This window comes from Phascolarctos cinereus, unplaced genomic scaffold (assembly GCF_003287225.1).
Source record: "Phascolarctos cinereus isolate Bilbo 61053 unplaced genomic scaffold, phaCin_HiC Scaffold_4;HRSCAF=312, whole genome shotgun sequence".
In the NCBI taxonomy this organism is placed as follows: domain Eukaryota; kingdom Metazoa; phylum Chordata; class Mammalia; order Diprotodontia; family Phascolarctidae; genus Phascolarctos; species Phascolarctos cinereus.
The window spans coordinates 708,890,437-708,909,355 of NW_027555847.1; the positions used below are offsets into that span (position 1 = coordinate 708,890,437).

At 38.9% G+C, this 18,919-nt stretch overlaps 1 protein-coding gene across 1 annotated transcript in view; it reads right to left on the minus strand.

The window, feature by feature from the left end:
- Positions 1-18,919, minus strand: part of CIT (citron rho-interacting serine/threonine kinase) — a 162,675-nt gene that overhangs the window by 110,170 nt on the left and 33,586 nt on the right. The window contains 2 exon segments of the mRNA XM_021007994.2: positions 14,382-14,535; positions 14,923-15,126. Of these exon segments, the coding sequence (XP_020863653.1) occupies positions 14,382-14,535; positions 14,923-15,126 (358 nt within the window).

Consider the following 18,919-nt stretch of genomic DNA (forward strand, 5'->3'; position numbering starts at 1 on the left):
CATCCATGACAGATGCTGATGCTTCTCTGACTGACACAAGCAGAATGAGTCACTGCTGGGGCTTGCTAGCTCCCTCTGGTTGCCAAAGCCTTTCACAGCCCAGACTTTTTTTAACTCTTTATTCTCTAGAATGACAAATCTGTGTTTAAGCTACCACCAGAGAGGAGCAGCAGTCTGTCTCTGCTCAGACAAAAATCTGCCTGTACAAAATACCCAAATTACAACAACGTTCAAGTTTCATTAGTGACTCTCCAGAGAGAGTGCTTCCTGGAAGGTGAGAGGGAGAGGGGCAAGCGGAGATTTGAAGGAATGAGGAAGCCAGTTTAGAGGGCTCATTTCTTCAAAGAAAGTCAAAAGAGCATTCACATATCTTTAAGTGTATTTGGAAAATAAGGAGAAGGAAGGTGGAACACCAGAAAATTATTTAACACCTCCAAGTTTCCTCAAGAGAATTTAAGTCTTCACTTTAATGTGAAAAAATCTACTTGCTTTTAGAGACATGAATTACTTTTTTTTTTAATTAAAAGGCTGGAAAGGAAAATTCTTATATTGCCTGCCCTGTTTCTTATCCTACATATATATACAGCGACGTAATTTCCAAAGCAAAAATCCAACCTGATTTTAAATGGCTCTCCCAAGCGTATTGTAAAAGTGGAAGAAATGAAAACTAAAAGAAGATAAAAATATGTAAGTAGGCAACAGGAAGAGATTTCCTGAGACAAGTCGATCTCATTACTAAACACCCACAGGATGGTTGGAGCTTTAGAAAACAGTCCTTGTGTAGTGTTTGTTTTGTATGGTGTAAAACAAATCTATAGACATCTAAATAACATCTAGCTATTTGTATTAATTATATCATTCCCAGCAAGTTATATATATTCTCTTTCCAATTTAAGCTCTTCTCTTCCAGAGATAAAAAGAATCCCACTCCTGAGTGGAGAGTTTTAACCTAGGGTAGGATTCACCTTCAGTAAAATTATAGGTTAGAAATTCATTACTAGAAAAATAAATATTCTCTCTAAAAACTCTAGTACTATAATATAGATTAACATAGTCAAGATCAATTTAATGGCTCAGTAAATCCTCAAGGTAAGAACAAGAGAAAGTAGAAGATACCAAATAACACACTGGAAGATCTTCTTGTTACAAAAGAAATCTAGCAACATACCTGCCAGGGAAATGCTTAAAGAAGAACAAGGCAGACACAGTAGGTACAAGGTACAAAAGGAAGATCTCTAGATCACGGTGAATCATGAGCTGAAGAGCCGGAAATGATTCAATATCCAGAGGATCACAGAAGTGGAGAGTCAGAAGAGACCTCAGCGGCCATCGAGTCCAAACCATACATCAAAGGAACCCTCAAGATAACAGAACCCACGGGCACTTAATCATCCAGCCTCTGTTGGAAGATCTCCATGGAGGGGGAACCTACCATTTCTCCAAGAAATCCAGTTCTACTTCTGGACAGCTCTAATGGTTAGGAAGCTTTTGCTGGTATCCAACCTAAACTGGCCTTTTGCAGCTTCCACCCACTGAATCTGGGACTGCCCCCTGGGGCCAGACAAGGCCCATCTAATTCTTCTCTCACTCATCAACCTTCCACTACTTCAAGACACTCTCTTCTTTCTCATGGCTCAATGTCTGCAGTTCTTCAGTCAGTCCTCACCTATCATGGCTCAAGGGCTCAAAGTCCTTCACCAGCCTCTGGAAACATTTTTCTTAATGTCACTGAATGATTTTTTAAAAACTTTTATTTGAACTTTTAAATTATTTTGCTTTTTCCAAATAACATTTACTTCCTCTTCTTTCCAATTCCACCTCCCAACTGGGAGGGAGAGGGGAAGGGAGAGAGGGGCAGACAAGAGGTAGAAAATTTATAACAAATATGCAGTTAAAAAAAACCAAAATCCTTCACTGACCACATCTAAAAAAAAAATGTTATGTCTCATCTTAACCTTGAGTCTATCACTTCTCTGGCAGAAGGTATAGTCAACTCAAATCAAGTCAACAATCGATTATTTCATAATTATCACATGCCAGGTACCTTGCTAAGTACTGGGTAAGATGCTTCAACATTGGTCCTTTGGAATTATATCTCTTCACTGCATTGATCAGAAGTCTTAAGCCTTGCACAATTACCTGTCTTTACAATGCTGTTGTATAAATCGATCTGGTTCTGCTCACTTCACTCTGTATCAGTTCATTCAAGTCTTCCCAGGTATTTCTGAAACTGTCCCTTTCATCATTTCTAACTGCACATAACATTCCGTTACATTCATACATCATAATTTGTTTGGCAGTTCCTCAATTGATAGACAATCACTCAGTTTCCAGTTTTTTGCTGTCACAGAAGAAGGAAGGGAAGGAAGGACACAAGCATTTTTTGAGTGCCTACTACGCACCTGCCACTTCACAGATGTCATCTCATTCGATCCTCACAACAATGCTGACAGGTAAATGGTGCTGTTATTACCCCAATTTTACAAGTCAGGAACTGAGGCAGTGGTTAAGCGACTAGCTCAAAGTCACACAGCTAGTAAATGAGAGGTCACATTTGAACTCGGGTCTTCCTAATTCTGGTCCAATGCTCTATCTACTGCGCCACCTAGCTGCCTCAAAGAGCTGCTAGAAATATTTTTTGTACAATATAGGTCTTTTTCCTCTTTCTTTGGTCTCTCTGTTGGCACAGGCCAAAAGCAGTTATCACTTGGTCAAAGGGTGACCTCTCAGGCATAGTTCCAAACTGCTTTCCAGAATATCTGGAGTAATTCACAGCTCCACCAACAGCACATTAGTATGCCTGTTCTCCTGCTGCTCTCTAACAGTTGTCACTTTTGCCAATCTGGGTGTGAGATGAAACCTGAGACTACAATTTGTATTTCTCAGACTGTTAGTGACTTGGAGCATTTTTTTGATACGACTGTTGATAGCCTGGATCTCTCCTTTTGAAAACCGCATGTTCATATACTTTGAGCAATTACAAATGGGGAAATGGCTCTTAGTCTTATAAACTTGAATCCATTACTTATATATCTTGGAAATAAGATCTTCAGGGAAATTTAAGGCAAAAATTTTTTCCAGATAACTTTTTCTCTTCAAATTTTAGCTTTGTTGGGCCGGGGGAAAGGAGGAGGAGGAGAGGGAATAACTTTAATTTTATGTCTCCTCTGTACACTCCCTAGATTATCAATGTACATCTTAAACCACGGTGCCCAAAATTAAAAATTATATTCCAAATACAGTCCAGGGACTACCACCTCTGTATTCCTGGAAGCTATGACCTTCTTAATGCAGCCCAAGATACCATTAACTGTTGTGGCTGCCATATCACACTGCGGACTCATATTAAGCTTGCAGCCCATTAAAAAAAAAACGAGGTTTTTGTTGTTGTTGTTTTCAAAACAGTGGCTATCTAACCATGCCTCCCCACAACATAGTCTGAAGTTAACTTCTTTTGAACCCAAGCACATCACATTTATCCCTAATTAATTTCATTTGATTAGATTCAGCCTAACGCTGTACTTATCAAGATCTGTTTGCTTCCTGATTCCATCATCCACTGTGTTAGGAAAGACCTGCGTTTGAATACTACCCCAGACACTTATTAGCGTGTGACTACGGGCAAATCACTTATTATTTTAGACTTGATAGCCCCTAAGGTCCTCTCCAGCTTTAAATCTTTGATCCTATTCCTCCTAGCTCTATGACTTCCGTAAATCTGATGAGCATACATACCCCATAGGTCTTTGATTGCCACCTAAGTCTCTGATTTAAATATTAAACAACATAGGGTCAAACAAAGATCCCTGAAGTAGTCCACTGGAGACCTCTGCAATGCTGACATGGAACCATTAACTTTTTGAGTCTAGAAACTCAACCAGTCCTGATTCCATCTGATTGTATTATTTTCTAATCCATGTCACTCCATCTTCTCCACTAGAAGAGAATGAGACATTTTTTTCAAAAGGTTTGCTACCGATTTAGGTAAACTACGTCCATAGCATTCCCCTCATTTACTAGTTTAGTAAACCTATCAAATAAGGAACTGAGGTTAGTCTATCATGGCCTGTTCTTAAAGTCATGAAATCACCACTTTCCCATCTAGATGTTTGCAAACCATCTCCTTAATGATCTGTTCTAGAATTTTTCCAGGAATTGAAGTCAAGGTCACTGGCCTATATAGTTTAGACTCTTTTCTTCTCTATTTGAAAGTCTGGGACCTTTTCTTTTCTTCAACTTTGTGAGACTACTCTTATTTTCCATGTTCTTTCACAGGAGCTAAAACATAATAGATTCTGTTCCAGCCCCTTAATTCTGTATCTTTATATTTCAAGTGTGTTTCTTATAAGCAACATATTGTTGGATTCTGGTTTCTACCCCATTCTGTTATCTTCTTCCATTTTGTGGGTGAGTTTATTCATTCACATTCACAGTTATGATTGCTGTGTATTTCCCTCCAACCTATTCTCTAATACTTTTCTTTCTTTTTTCCTTGTCCCTTCTTTAAGAGTCTGTTTTGCTTCTGATTCATGCCTCCTTTAAAGTACCGTCCCTCCTTAAAAAATTAAAAAGATAAAAAAATTTTTAAAAAGTATCCTCCCTCTTATCTCCCCCACTTTCCCTTAATCCCTCTCCTTCTTCTGTGACTGTTAGGTTAGATGCATTTCTCTTTCGGCTGTGTGTGTGTGTATTTTCCCCTCCTTTATCCTGTTCAGATGAGTAAAGTTCAATATCTTCTGCTGCCTTCCCACTACTCCCTCCCTGTTGTCTAAACTCCTGCTTTGCACTCCCAGTCTCCCTCTCTCTTCCACACTTTGCCAGTATGTTCCTCCTCCCTGCCCTTTCCATTCTTCTTCTGAGATCACCAAAACATAACAGAATCACTCCCAGGCCCTCTGTCTAATTAGACTCCTTCTACGGCCCCTGATGCTGGGCCATCTCCTGATCTGTATCTAGCCACTGGACCCAGATAGCTGCAGAGGAGAAAGTGAGGCTGGTGACTTTGCACAGCTGTCTCTCACTTATTCACTTGCAAATCATGGTATCATCTTTCTGATGTCATGGTCCTCTTCAAGAATGAAGGACAAACCACAACCACAGACAACAACTCCTGATGATGACAGATTTCTTAGGGACTACATTTATCATCTCCCCCTAAAAGAATGTAAACAATGTAATTTTATTTAGTCCCATATGACTACTTACTCATGTTTGGCCTTTTATGGTTCTCTTGATACCTGTGTTTTCTATGTCAAATTATATACTCAGTTCTGGTCTTTTCATCAGGAATGTTTAGAAGTCTTCTACTTTGTTAAATATCCATTTCTACTGCTTTGCTGAGTAGGCTATTCTAGTAGGCCTAGATCCTTGGCCTTTTGTAATATCATCTTCTATGGTCTCCACTCCTTTGGAGCAGTGGCTGCTAAATCTTGTGTGATCCTGATTGTGGCTCCTTTGTGTACTTGAATTCTTTCTTTCTGTTTGTAGCATTTTTTCCTTGATCTGGGAACTCTGGGCTTTTGCTTTAATATTCCAGGGAGTTTTCATTTGGGGTGTTTTTTCAGGAGGACACTGGTGGATTCTTTCAATCTCTATTTTTGTCATCTGGTTCTAAGATACTAAGCTATAAAGTTTTACTTGATAATTTCCTGAAATATGATGTGTAGGCTCTTTTTTGCTCATGTCTTTCAGTTATTCCAATGATTCTTAAATTATCTCTCCCCAATCTGTTTTCCAGATCAGTTGTTTTTCCTATGAGACATTTCATAGCTTCTTTTTTCAGACTTTTGACTTTGTCTTATTATTTCTTGATGTCTCATAGGGTCATTAGCTTCCATTTGGCCACTTGAATTTTCAGAGTTTTTTTTCTTTAGTAAGGTTTTGTACCTCTTTTTCAAAGCTTTTACTTCTCTTTTCCTGTTGTTCTTCCCTACCTCTCATTTCTTTTCCCATTTCTTCCTTTATTACCTTCATTCGATTTTTTAACTCTTGCTTTAATTCTTCTGGGAATTTGTCTGGCTTCTGTTAGATGTGCATTTTTCTTTGAGGCTTTGCTTGTAGAAGTCATTCTTTCTCATCTGTGTTTGTGCCGTGAGCTTCCCTGTTCTTTATGGTAGAACTTTTTGGTTTGCTCATTCTGCTCACTTCCTGATTTTGGACTTTACATTAGTACGAGATTCTGCACACACTTCTGGGGGCGAGATATCTGGCCTGATCCTCTGTCTTCTTCTGTCCTGAAGCTGCTTTCAAGGTCAGGCTGGGAATCTGCAAGCTTTCAGTGCTCCTAAAGTGATGTGACCTCAGATGGGAGTCCTGTTCACTTTCCTCCTTGTCTAAGCTCTGCATATTCCTGATTCAGGTTTGGGTCTGTAGGCTTGTCCTTGGGAGTTTCTGTAGACTGCTATGGGACTCAAGTCACTATCGCCCACTGAGAAGCTCTACAGTTCAGAGCAGCTGAACTTCCTGCTCTGCTATGATCTTGAACTCTTGGCCTGGTTATTCCAATGCAGGTTGACATGCTGGGCTAAAGGCTTTATAAAGAAGTGAATCTCAGCTCTGCTCCTGGAATCAGAGCCATTCAGCAACATTTCTGGAACTTGTTCCTTGCTCAGTACAGAGCTAGAGACAATGCTTGTGACTGCTTCTTTCTACCCTAGATCTATGGTCTAGAACTGGGTAGTGGGCAACAGAGCTAGCTGCCAGATGTCACTCATTCCTGCACCCAGCATCGGTTCAGGGATCCCTATGGATCTTTCTGCCCTGGTGCTTCCTTTCCTAGTGCTCATTCTTAACTCTCTTCAGTTTTTGGGTGCTAGAATGCTCCTGCCACCCATTCTCTCCTGGCTAGACCCCATCCCTAGGACCCACAGACTTCATCTATCTCCCTAAGACACTCTAGGCTGGAAAAATGACTCACTGTGACTTCTTCTTGGCTTTCCCAATCACAATTCAGTCTGGTCCCATTTTCTAGACCATTGTGGGGAACATCTGTTAAGGAGCTAGGCTGTACTACTTTCTCTCACTGCTCCATCTTGACTCCACCTCCTTCCATGCCCTTCCAGAAATCACTGACAGTGGCTTGGCAATCACATATTATAATCTGTGATCTGCTCAATAATCACATCCTACTGTCAAAAACATCTACGTGCTAGCGAAATAGTGCATATGATGTCCAAAAGTAATTCTCCTCTTGATTAGATGGAAATTCTTATGACAAAATTGCATCTAATTCGGGATCCCACCTTTTAAGAGGATATGACAAAATAAACCAAAAAAAAAGACAACCAAAGTAAACTAAAGGTTTTTTAACAGTGTGCAGGTTCTTATTTTGTGCAGGTTCTATGTATATACAGGTTCTTAATTTCTGTTTTATTTAATTTGAGGGTTTTTTTAAGTTTGAATTAGTATGAATAAGAGAGGACTGATGGGTAACTAATGTCCTCCTATGAGTTTTTATCGTGCTTGTTGACAACAAACAAGAGGAAATGGCCTGAAAACACAAGAGGTTGATGAGAGGCATGCCTGAGAATTGCCTGACACTAAAAGCTGGCATTCATAAAAACAAGGGGAATGTGAAGTTCTTTTTTCTGGTTTTTCTTTGTTGTTGTTGTTGCTTTACATGAGACATCTGTTTGAGATACTAAATGAAAGAAAAAAAGCATTTATGAGGTCTCCATTAGATGTGCCAAACACTCGGTTAAAATGCACGGAACAGCAACACAAAAGGAAAGGCTGTTGTTGTTGTAGCTCGACCAAAATGGCATCGCCACGTTGGGGTTGAGGTACAGTGTGCCCGACCACAGCTGATCAGAACGCTGTGAGCTGGGAAGCTCCACCACAGGTCAGGCAGAAGAAGTCCACATGAAAATCTCGAGTGGAAATGTCTCTAGATTTGCACGTCTCACGTTTCTTTTGAACTACTGCAATTCTGCTTTGCTCACAGAGCTCAGTGCTTTCTTCAATGCAGGCATACCATGCTGGGCAGTCCTGTACCAGTGTGTCCTCATCTCACAACTGATTCCAAAATTCTTCAGAGAGACCTTGAGAGTGTCCTTGTATTTCTTCTTCTGACTTCCTCATGAGCGCTTGCCCTGTGAGTTCTCTGCAAAATAGTCTTTGGGGCAAGCATATGTTTGGCCTTCAAACAAAATGGTCAGCCCATCAGAGCTGCACTCTGCTGTAGAGTTTGAAAGTTCTATGCAGTTCAGCTGGAGAAAGGGCCTTATCTTGCCAAGTGATCTTCACAATCTTCCTAAGATAATTCAAATGGAAGTGATTTAGTTTCCTGGCATGATGCTGGTAGACCGTCCGGGTTTCACAGGCATACAACAATGAGGTCAGCACAAAAGTTCTGTAGACCTTCATTCTGATAAGCAGCCTAATACCAAAGACAGGCCCTTCCTTCAAGAAACTAATATTCTAAAGGGTGAAATCACACAAACATAGTAGAACATGGCCACAAAAGGGTGTTTTGGCCATTGAAATTTATAGAGATGGTAAGTAGGACCAGAGAGGAGTAGACTGACACACTCCAGGCCAAAGGCAGAGTTGATTAATTATTGTCCATGATTATAGGACTAAAAGGTTGGAGGAGCTATGGGTAACTGGTTGGCAGAAGAGGCTATGGAAAAGGTTCCCTGAGAGGAAATATTAGAGGATGCCTAGGAGCTTTCCTGAAAGTGTTCCAAGAGAGGCAGTCACCAATCAAAAGAGTGAAGCCACTACAGGAACAATTCCTACAGGCGCATGAACTGAAGTACAGTTTAAGCTTGAAGGAGGAGACTAAGCTAAGGAACTTTATAAATATTTTTGCATTTCTAAGATGTATGTCAGAATAGGACTTTGGAAACAGAGTTATTTTAAGAGCTATGGTTAAATTCTTTTCTATAATTTCTTTTGTTATTCTGACATTTTATAAAAGATTTTTAAAAGAAGAAATGCAAATAAAAATCAAGAAGGAAAAAAAATTGGATTTGCTCAGTGTTCCTTCACTTCTTTTTCAATGACACCATCTGAGCTACAGTCACCCCACTATTTCTGGCATGGAAGACAACATTAATTTTGAGGCTATGAATGGAACCGTCAACGACTATTTCTCTGGGCTAATTAGGCATTTCGGTGTAGCATCTGACCACTCCATGATAATCAGTACTTCAGTGAACTGAAGTTCACTAGAGTTAATGCATCCCACCAAACGGTCTGATTTACTTGTGAAGATCTGGCATAGTATTAAGTCTTATAAGGAAAAAAAAATGCCTAAACTTATCCCATGTAGATCCTAGGACTTTTTAATCATCCCAAAGTTTACAGACAGTGAAGTTATATTCAAAATAGGTAAAGTAAATAAGTATCAGTTAGTATAGTGCCATATACATAAAGGAACATAAATAAATGTTGTTTGATGATGATAATGAATCTCTGTTCAGAATTATGCCAGGGACACAAGTGAGCATTCAATAAATATTAAATCAAACATTTTCAATTTCATCTTCTAAACGGTACTTCTGGTAACCAAGATTTTTACCACCAACAAAAAACATTTAAGCGACTAATGTTGAGCTGTGCAAGGTGCTAAACAAAATATAAGAACTAGCCACATATGTCTTATTGCTCAAAATTTAAGCCATATGTCCACATTTATGACATTAAGCCAGAATAAAAAGTTAAACTTCTACATGAACAAAGAGAAAAGTGTATCATACACATCCCACAGGAAAGCACAATTTTATCATAGGCGATGAAGATAAATATATAATTGGGATAAAGATCAGAGTAAGTGGCCAGAGAGGTTTCATGTCCAGACTAGGCAAAGCTTGAAGATGCAGTAAATTATTATGATCCCCATAAGAAGCTTTCATGAAGAGGACGGAATTTCAGCAGTGTCTCATACAATAAAAAGAAGGGAAGACTTAAAAGTCTAGAGTAAGAAGCATATTCTATGCCTACAATGCCATTTAGTGAAGTTTCAGAAGTGAAGATTGGACATGGGAGTCCAAAGAAATGGGCCTAAAATGAATATGGGAGGGGGCAGCTAGGAGGCGCAATGGATAGAACACAGGCCCTGAAGTCAGGAGGACCTGAGTTCAAGTCTGGGCTCAGACACATAACACTTCCTTACTAGCTGTGTGACCCTGGGCAAGTCACTTAGCCCCATTGCTTAGCCAAAAAATAATAATAATAATAATGAATATGGGACAAGAAATAGGAAGTGATGAGGAACCTGAAATAATCTCAGCTATACCGTAAAAGATAAATCTGGATTTGATCTCAAGAATGGAATGCCATGGAAAAATAGTTTCAGATTGCACCTCTTACCTTACTGCACAAAATAATTCCAAGTGGATAAACATTATAAAAATAATAAAATATATATCATTCATAATTAGAGAAACATTTGTAACTAGATAAAAGGATAGAAGACGCCAGAAATGGCAAAATGATCGTCTCAATTATATAAAATTTAAAAGTTTTCACACATTATAAAACCAATGCAGATACAATCAAAAGTTAATGGACTCAGGAAAAAATGTCTTTGCAAGAAATAGCTCTGATAAAAATGTAACACCCAAAAATGTACAGTGAAGACATAAAATTAAGAATTATTCTCCCGTAGAAAAGCAGCCAATGGAGCCGGCCAAAACCACACAAACTCTCCAGCACCAGAGAAGGTATTCAAAAATCATCCAGAGAATTCTTTTTGACTGAGCTATCTATCACTGCACAAAAATCAAGCCGTCGAAGATGCTAAAAGGACAGAAATCTCATCGTGGGAGGAGCTGTGGAAGAGCAGGCCCAGTAATTCACTGATAATGAATTTGTCCAGCCATTCTAAAAAACAGCTTGGAATTACTGAAGCAAAGATTCGCAATTGTTGCTACCCCTAGATCCAGGGAGCCTTCTATTGGGAAATGTATTCCAAGAAGGTAACCAACAAAAAGCAAGATTCATAAATACAAAAATATTCCTAGCAGCATTATCTGTGAAAACAAAAAGCTACACACAAAATACATACCCAACAATTGAGAAATGGCTGAACAAAGTATTCCATAAGGAAGGATAAATAGGAAGAATTTAAAGAAATATATGGCTTGTGTGAAGTATTAGAGAATAAAGGCAGCAGAAAGAAACAAAAGAACAATATGCTAGGATAGCAATGTAAATAAAATCAAAATTGAGAGACAACAAAACTCTAGCCAAATACAACGGTCAATGGAAATACATTTTGTCAAAGTTAAAGGAAACATCCTTTCTGTTAAGAACAGATACTTCTGTGGGGGAGAAGGGAGAAGATTCCTTCATACAGGGCTTTATTAGCGTTTTTGCTGGGAAGTATTTGTGGTGTCAAAACAATATGTAGGAAACAAAAAAAAATAATAATAATGAAAGAAGAGGAAGCCATTACAGAGCTTTAATGAAATGAAACAGCACGATCAAAGCCACAGGAGGACCAAATCATTTTGGCTGGGCTAGCAAGGATAGACTGGAAAATACTGGTGCTGAAAATCTGGTGTGAAAAAGGTGTAACAGTTCAGGCAAGAAATAACAAGCTCCAGTACTAAGGTAGGAATGACACAGGAAAATGAGAAACAGGAAATACTATGCAAAAAACCAGGGGTCAGATTAAGCAGCTAATTCGAAGGCAGAAATGAGTCAGAAAGACTTTGGAGGTTGATAATATTGAATGAATGGAGAATGGCACTGACAATGAAGTTGGCTATGAAAAAAAGTACTGCAAGTTTGATGAAAAGCTTCTTCTTCATCAGGGTCAACAAAGCCACTGATTTGAGATATGTATGAGACACAGAGCTTCATGGGACTGAGGCAAGAGAATAAGCTAAAGGGTTGACAGATATATTTATGTATTATCCAGGTATAGATAATTGAGTCAATGAGAGCAAACTAAGGAACAAGGTGACTTGTTGGTGGGAAATAGATTGATATCATCATCAAACAAGACACTGCAAGCTAAGCAAAAATATGAGTCAAGTTAGATTCTTTTTCAGATAGATAAACAACTGAATGAAAAATCATTCTAGCTCATTGCTTATTAAAAGAATCACAAAAGGATGTCAGGAACCCATTTATATAATTTGATGGCTGGTCTGTACTATACTATTTTCAAAGTAACTAAACATGGATCCATTAATCTATATATAAGGATCCCTGCCAGAGGATAGTGACTTAGTTTTAAAATGCATTATCTACATATTGTATTTTTATTTATTTTACTAAATATTCCCCAATTATATTTTAATCTAGTTCTGGCCTGCCCAAGGTGCCACTGTCTATGTGTTTGAACCTCTGTCTTAGAGGACTTAATATAGTTTCCTAGCCATATCTGAGAAGAATCAGTGTTTGAGAAGTATATTGAGAAGTCAGTCCTTGGCTCTCTGTCACTCAGGGATTCTAGTACTCTTTTCCTTTAGCATCATTTCTATTTTTTAAAATTCCTCCTTTTTGTAGAGCTGTAATGATATAGAATCACATAAGCCAAGAGTTGCAAGGGATTTTAGACGTCATTTGATGGAAGTTAGGTGGTGCATTGCTGGGCATGGAGTCGGGAAGACACGACTTCAAATCTGGCCTCAGATACTTAGCAGCTGACAAAACTGAGGTACTAAAACAACAATGCAAACAGACTACTCAAGTTCTTCAGATAATTAATCCCTGTACACTGAATGACTTAACTGAAAATAATTTAGTTGAATAAACAGTTCATGTGCTGATTGTTTCTAAGAGACTAGAGAATGATGCTAAACAATACAACAGTGAAACAAATGCTTCTAGAATAACTCAAATAAATTTGATCCAAGCTTTTAACAGGAAAATAAAAAATCAACTATACAGCAAATATATGACTTATGCCATTTTGTGAAGAATGATTTATGAAAGTATTGCAGATGGAAATATTTGAACAGCAAGTCACACCACCAAAGTGGCTTGCAACCAGAAACCATCAAGTCTTTGCTTCATGTTGAATTGCTAGTGAAAGAAGCTCATGCCCTCACAAAAGCCACTATTCAGATGTTTCATTCAAATGCTGCTCTATTCAGAAGCAAGCTTGACTTTATGATTTCTTACTTTAGATCTTAACAGACGTGCATTGATAACATGCTTATTTTACCAGCTAGAGAGATGTTATCCATCTTGTCAGACTATTTATTTACAACATGTGAAAATTGCTGCTGTGCATCCTTCGTTCTCAAAGAGATCCACGATATTAGGGAGGTGATGCCATGACATGAAAGTGAATTAGACTTAAGTCAGGGAGGGTTGTGCAAGGTCACCAGCCTCACTTTCTCCTCTGGAGGCATTTGGGTTCAGTGGCCAGATATAGATCAGGACAACCGGAGACCGCCTAGGATGCATTGGGGGGCCTCGGCCTTTTCAAGCTAAGGTCTTCAACATGTCTCAGATTAACTGAGGCAAAGCCCATTCAGTGATTAAGGCTTAAAAAAAAGAAATGAGGCAAAGAACAGCCTCTTTAAAAAAGAATAGATCTCAGAGGGGAAGACCCTCAGGGTTTCTGGCCAAAACAGAAACAATTGCTATTTACATTCATTCTGGGCCAATCAGGGCCCAAACGATGACCAAGTAGGGCTTGGTCTGTTGGCAACATGGGAAAATTAATACAGTGGCCCACGTTCTGAAATAATATCACATCACAAGGATCTAGAAACAAGTGATCATAACCACTCTTAATCCGTCAGATTTCCAAAATCATGAATCAGGTTTCAGAAACTGTCATTATAAAATTGTTAAATGCCCACCATTCCTATCTCCGGTAGATCCTGCATGATTCTGGGAGTTCTCTTGGTACTTGGGAATAATGGGAAGAGGGCTATTTCTGGCACTCATTATACCACAAACCAGTGACATTGACCACAGGAAAGTGCTTTTTGGATTTCAGACTTTCTCTGTAAAATGAAGAGGTTGGCTTAGATGATCTATGACTCTTCAATTTTTGTGTTTGCTTTTTGCAGCATGTGAAGGATAAATGAACAAATACTATGTTCTACATTTTATCAGAGATAAATTCTGTAAACAGAAGACCCCACACACACACACACACGCACACATACACGACACAGTCCCTTTCAACTCTATCACTGTATGATTCTAAAGTGATGGGCGGGATAAAGTTCAGTTGACATGCAAAAAATAAGTCTCATAACCGGCCCTGTTCTTTGCAAACATTTTTAACGTCGTTTTCACTCAACGACAGTTGTGATATCACCCTTTTCTATGCTCTTAAAAAAGCAAACCATTTATCTGTGTAATTTATGCCAGACTCTCTCAGCCATAACAAGTTCAGAAATCTCACTTCATTAATGTTTAGCAATGCCTGAATTTGAAATTTAATGAAAGCAGGTTCTACTTACAGTTACGAACATTATTCCAATCAATTTTTGAGAAAAACGGATGGCAACAAAGACCCTCATAATTCAGCCTTTCTTTTGGTCCACACAGCAGACTCTGAATCAGATCGAGAAATTCACTGCTAACTTTGGGGCTATCTGGGAACTTCAGAAACCGCTGTTTTCAAAGGAAAAAAAATACTGTAATGATGATTCTACTTATCTTAACCCTAAACTAAGTTAGTACCTTTCATTCATTCATGTTTTATGAAAGAAACAGATGCTCTACACCATTCATTTCATAATGAACAAGAAGGTATCCTTCCCAAAATAAATGGCCTCTTCACATCATCAATTTTTTTTTCTAAACCCAACACTGATAATCACATGAGGAGGACATTTCCACAAGAATGAATCAAGAACAGCTTCAGCAAAACTGATGCATCAGAACATTGTGCCTTCTGAAAGGATGAGTGTCTTCTTGCTTATATCAAGCATTCAAAGGCTTTCTAATGTTAACTACCTTTTTTTTCCCTTCAAAACTGTACTGTCAATAATTCTTTACCTGGAAATTCATGATATTATTAAAAGTTTTTGCTGTGGTCCCCTCAGTAAAAGGTGATCTTCCATAAACCATTTCATAAGCAATGACTCCCAATGACCACCAGTCACATTCGGCCCCATGGAAGCCCTTGCCATCTCCATTCATCACTGTCAGCACTTCTGGTGCCATGTAATCAGGTGTCCCAATAGGAAGCTTGGAGTTCACCTAAGAAAACAATTTTTTAAAATCAGTATGACTCAGGTACTTTTGGTGGAGTTGTGAACTAGCCCAACTATTCTGGAGAACAATTTGGAACTCTGGGGATTAAATTGTCCATCCCACAATAAAAAAGACTGAGGCAGAGCTCTGAGCCAATGGCACTTTATGAAAGGGTCCATGGTCTCCTCTAATGAAGTGGACCTCAGACCTTCTTCACCATCTGAGATGCTCCCTTCTTCCAAGACCTTGTATTTATAGAGTTTGATACCCAAATATACAAAAGAGGCATGGTGAAATACAGAATCTCATTGGTTGATAGACCTTGCTCTTAAGGGCCAAAAATGACGGATCAGTTGTGGCAGGTGGGGTAGTTGGGGAGTTAGGTGAAGGTTGAACATGGGGTATCTTTGCTGACTGGTCATAAGATGGTCACCTGCTTGTGTTAGACAAGAGAGAATGGACCAGAGGTACAAAAATAAATCGGAGGACTTTTCACCTCACTTTTCCACCACACTGGGCTTAGTCACCATGACAAGGAACAACAAGGGTGGAGGACCTCTAGTTCACTTCCTATGATTAAACAAGTGAACTTACAATCTGCAGCTCACAGTTCTAGGGCCAAATATACAGAACTTATAATCACTACCCCTACATCAAATTGATTGATGCTGATTGGAGTAGATTAGGGGTCCTCAATGAATCAACTTTCTCACCCTTACTCCCAAAGGGTTATAAAACTACACATCCTTTGATCTGACAATACCACTACTAGATCTGTATCCCAAAGAGATCAAAGGGAAAAGGACCTATCTGTACAAAAATATTTATAGCAAATCTTTTTTTGGGGGGGGCAAAGAATGGGATATTAAGGGGATGCGCATCAAAAAGGGAATGGCTGAACAAGTTGTAGTATATGACTGTGATAGAAGACTATCGTGCTATAAGAAATGATGAGGGGAATGGTTTCAGAAAAACCTGGGAAGACATATGAACTGGTGCAGAGTGAAGTGAACATAACCAGAAGACCACTGCAGACAGTAACAGCAATATATTAAGGATTATCAACTGTGAAAGACTTAGCTACTCTGATCAAGACAATGATCCAAGACAATCCTAGAGAACTCAAGATGAAAAATGCTATCCACCTTCCAGAGAGAACTGATGAACTCGGAATGCACATTGAAGGACTGTTTTTTACTTTATTTATCTTGGTCTTTGTTTTCTTGTGCAACATGGCTAATATGACTTCTATAATCAATATCGTATTGCTTGCCTTCATAAGAAGTAGGGGAGGGACAAGAAGGAAGGAGTAAATTTGGAACTCAAAATTATAATAAATGAATGTTTAAAAAATTGTTCCATGTAATTACGAAATATTTAACAATATAAATACATAATTTTAAAAATTAATGGCCACCTCATAATATCCATGTAGAAATTCTCTATGTAGAAAAAAAAATGCCAACCTCAATCTAATCTACCTGTTATCCATTCTATTTCCAAACCAACTTCTTTCAGTTTATATAATTAATTTTATTATTATTCAAAAGTACGCCAAGGCAAATAAAATCACACTGCATCTCAACAGAGATTTTTGGCTAATCTGTACCACAGCTTCACTTTAGTCATGAAGCTAGCATAGCAATAAGAACAAACAGTGATTTTAAACTGTCAAAATGCTTTACGTGCACAATCTCCAATGGTGGGGGCATATAACTCTGAGACCCTGGGAGGGAGGCAGTACAATCATCACTATGACTACTTTGCAAATGAGGAAACTGAGACTCAAGAGAAGTAGAGTGATTTGGCCATTTTGGCCATTTCAAACCCTGGTCTCGCTGCCCCTACAACAGCGGCCTCTCCCCTCCATCACTCTGCTTCTCCACAGACAATGGATATTTTATCAGATATAATATTAGTGAGGTGACTGAACTTCTCGTCTTGTTAATGGAAACAAACGATCCCAAACTGTCAAGATGGAGCTGAATGATCAATCTTCACATATTATTGACAAACTGACAAAACACTTGGCACACACTCTATGTTAACAGGCTTTGAAAATTATGTAACTGAAAGCGATATCATTATTTTCAATATTCCCACGAAGCTGCCCTATTATCAATCATAAACAACAAAAAAGACCTACATGCACACAGATAAATGTTTGTACAGTCAGAGAAGTGTCTCCTCGGACTCCTTTCTTTAACTCCTCTCTACCCTTCAAGAATTCAGTACCTTCTGACTCTCTAACCCTCTATCAGAACAAGAAAGGATCTAACATACAATTCATTGACTGACCACACAGCCATGGACATCATTCAGTGTCACTTCAATCAGGCTATTTGTATTTTAATCTTTTAATCTCTACTAGCAGGCTTTGTGCCCTACTAAAAGATATTCAGAGATCAATAAATAAGTGGTCACACACACTTTTATTACGTATAAATACATTCGAAGGCAAGAGAAAATATCACACTATGCCTACTTAAAAATCTGGCCCTAAAGGTGGATTTCGTCATCTTAGGAAGTAACCCAAGGTCTCTTTGCCCAAGCTTGACCATGGTGTCTAGTTTGGGCTACTGGCCTATTCCCAGAAAGTACAAAAGGTAAAGGAGATATGACCTAATGTTTCTTTCAACATTCAGAGCCTGCTCAGTTAAGAGACATTTGGAATCCATTTGGATTCAGCAGCAAGTTCCACCCCTCCACCTTCCTCAGAAGGCAGATCATTCTTCCATAACCCAGTGTCATAGAAGAAATTCAGCAGAAAGTCCAATTTGAAGAGGAATTCTCTATGGATAGTCAGGTCCTCCAGCTGCTCCTATTCATAGATGACATCACACTGTATTTTCTTTGTCCAGTAATCAGCAAACAGATGCTGTACTGAAGGAACTGAACCACATTCCTATCAACACTCCTGCTAAAGATGAAACCAGAAGGCATGACAAAGTCACTGCTAAATAAAAAAGACAGCTTGTAGGTTCTTCTTGGAGAAGTAAAAATAGGAATGGGCAAAAGACATTTTATCCTATGCCCAAAGATACAAGAAACATCATTTCACTGGATTCTTGGTCACCACTTTGTGGTGTTCACAATGAACATAAAGAAAGAGATCATCAGGAACATCACTGCAGCTTACCTGCCAACACACGCGCCATAAAGAACAAAATAACAGAGAAATCCTGCAAAAACCCTGACAAGATTCCCCAAACTAAGTTTACATACTTTGAGGCTGACAGTATGCAGCAGAAGGCTTAGAGGGTTCAAAGCTGCACATCATGAACGCTTTCTTCAGAAAGAAAGTTGGGAGGTGGTAGACACAGTGAGCACCAAATGGTATCACACACAACACACACAAAAAAAATGAAACTGACCATAAAATCTCTGACACGGATCAATTCAAGTCAACAAAGAGAAGTGCCTTCTATGGGCCAGGCACTGTGCACAAGGAAAGGCAACAAGGAGGTCCCTGCCCTCAGGGACCTTACATTTTAATGGGCAAGACGGCTACAAGGTATATATATAGCATAAATGGAAGGCACTTGGAGAGGCCATTAGCCTGGCATCTGAGAGCTGGCAAAGAGCTTTACATAGATGAACTCATCTGATCATCGACTCCATTTCAAAGAGGAAGCAACTGGCTATGGACGTCACAGCCCTTTCAGAATCAGCTGTCTGTTTAGAGTCAGATCATCTACTGTTCAGAAGAAGGATCACAGACTAGAGATGGAAGGGACTTTCAGGGCCATCTAATCTAACCCGCTCCATTTTCAGACAAAAAAACTGAGGCCCACAGAGC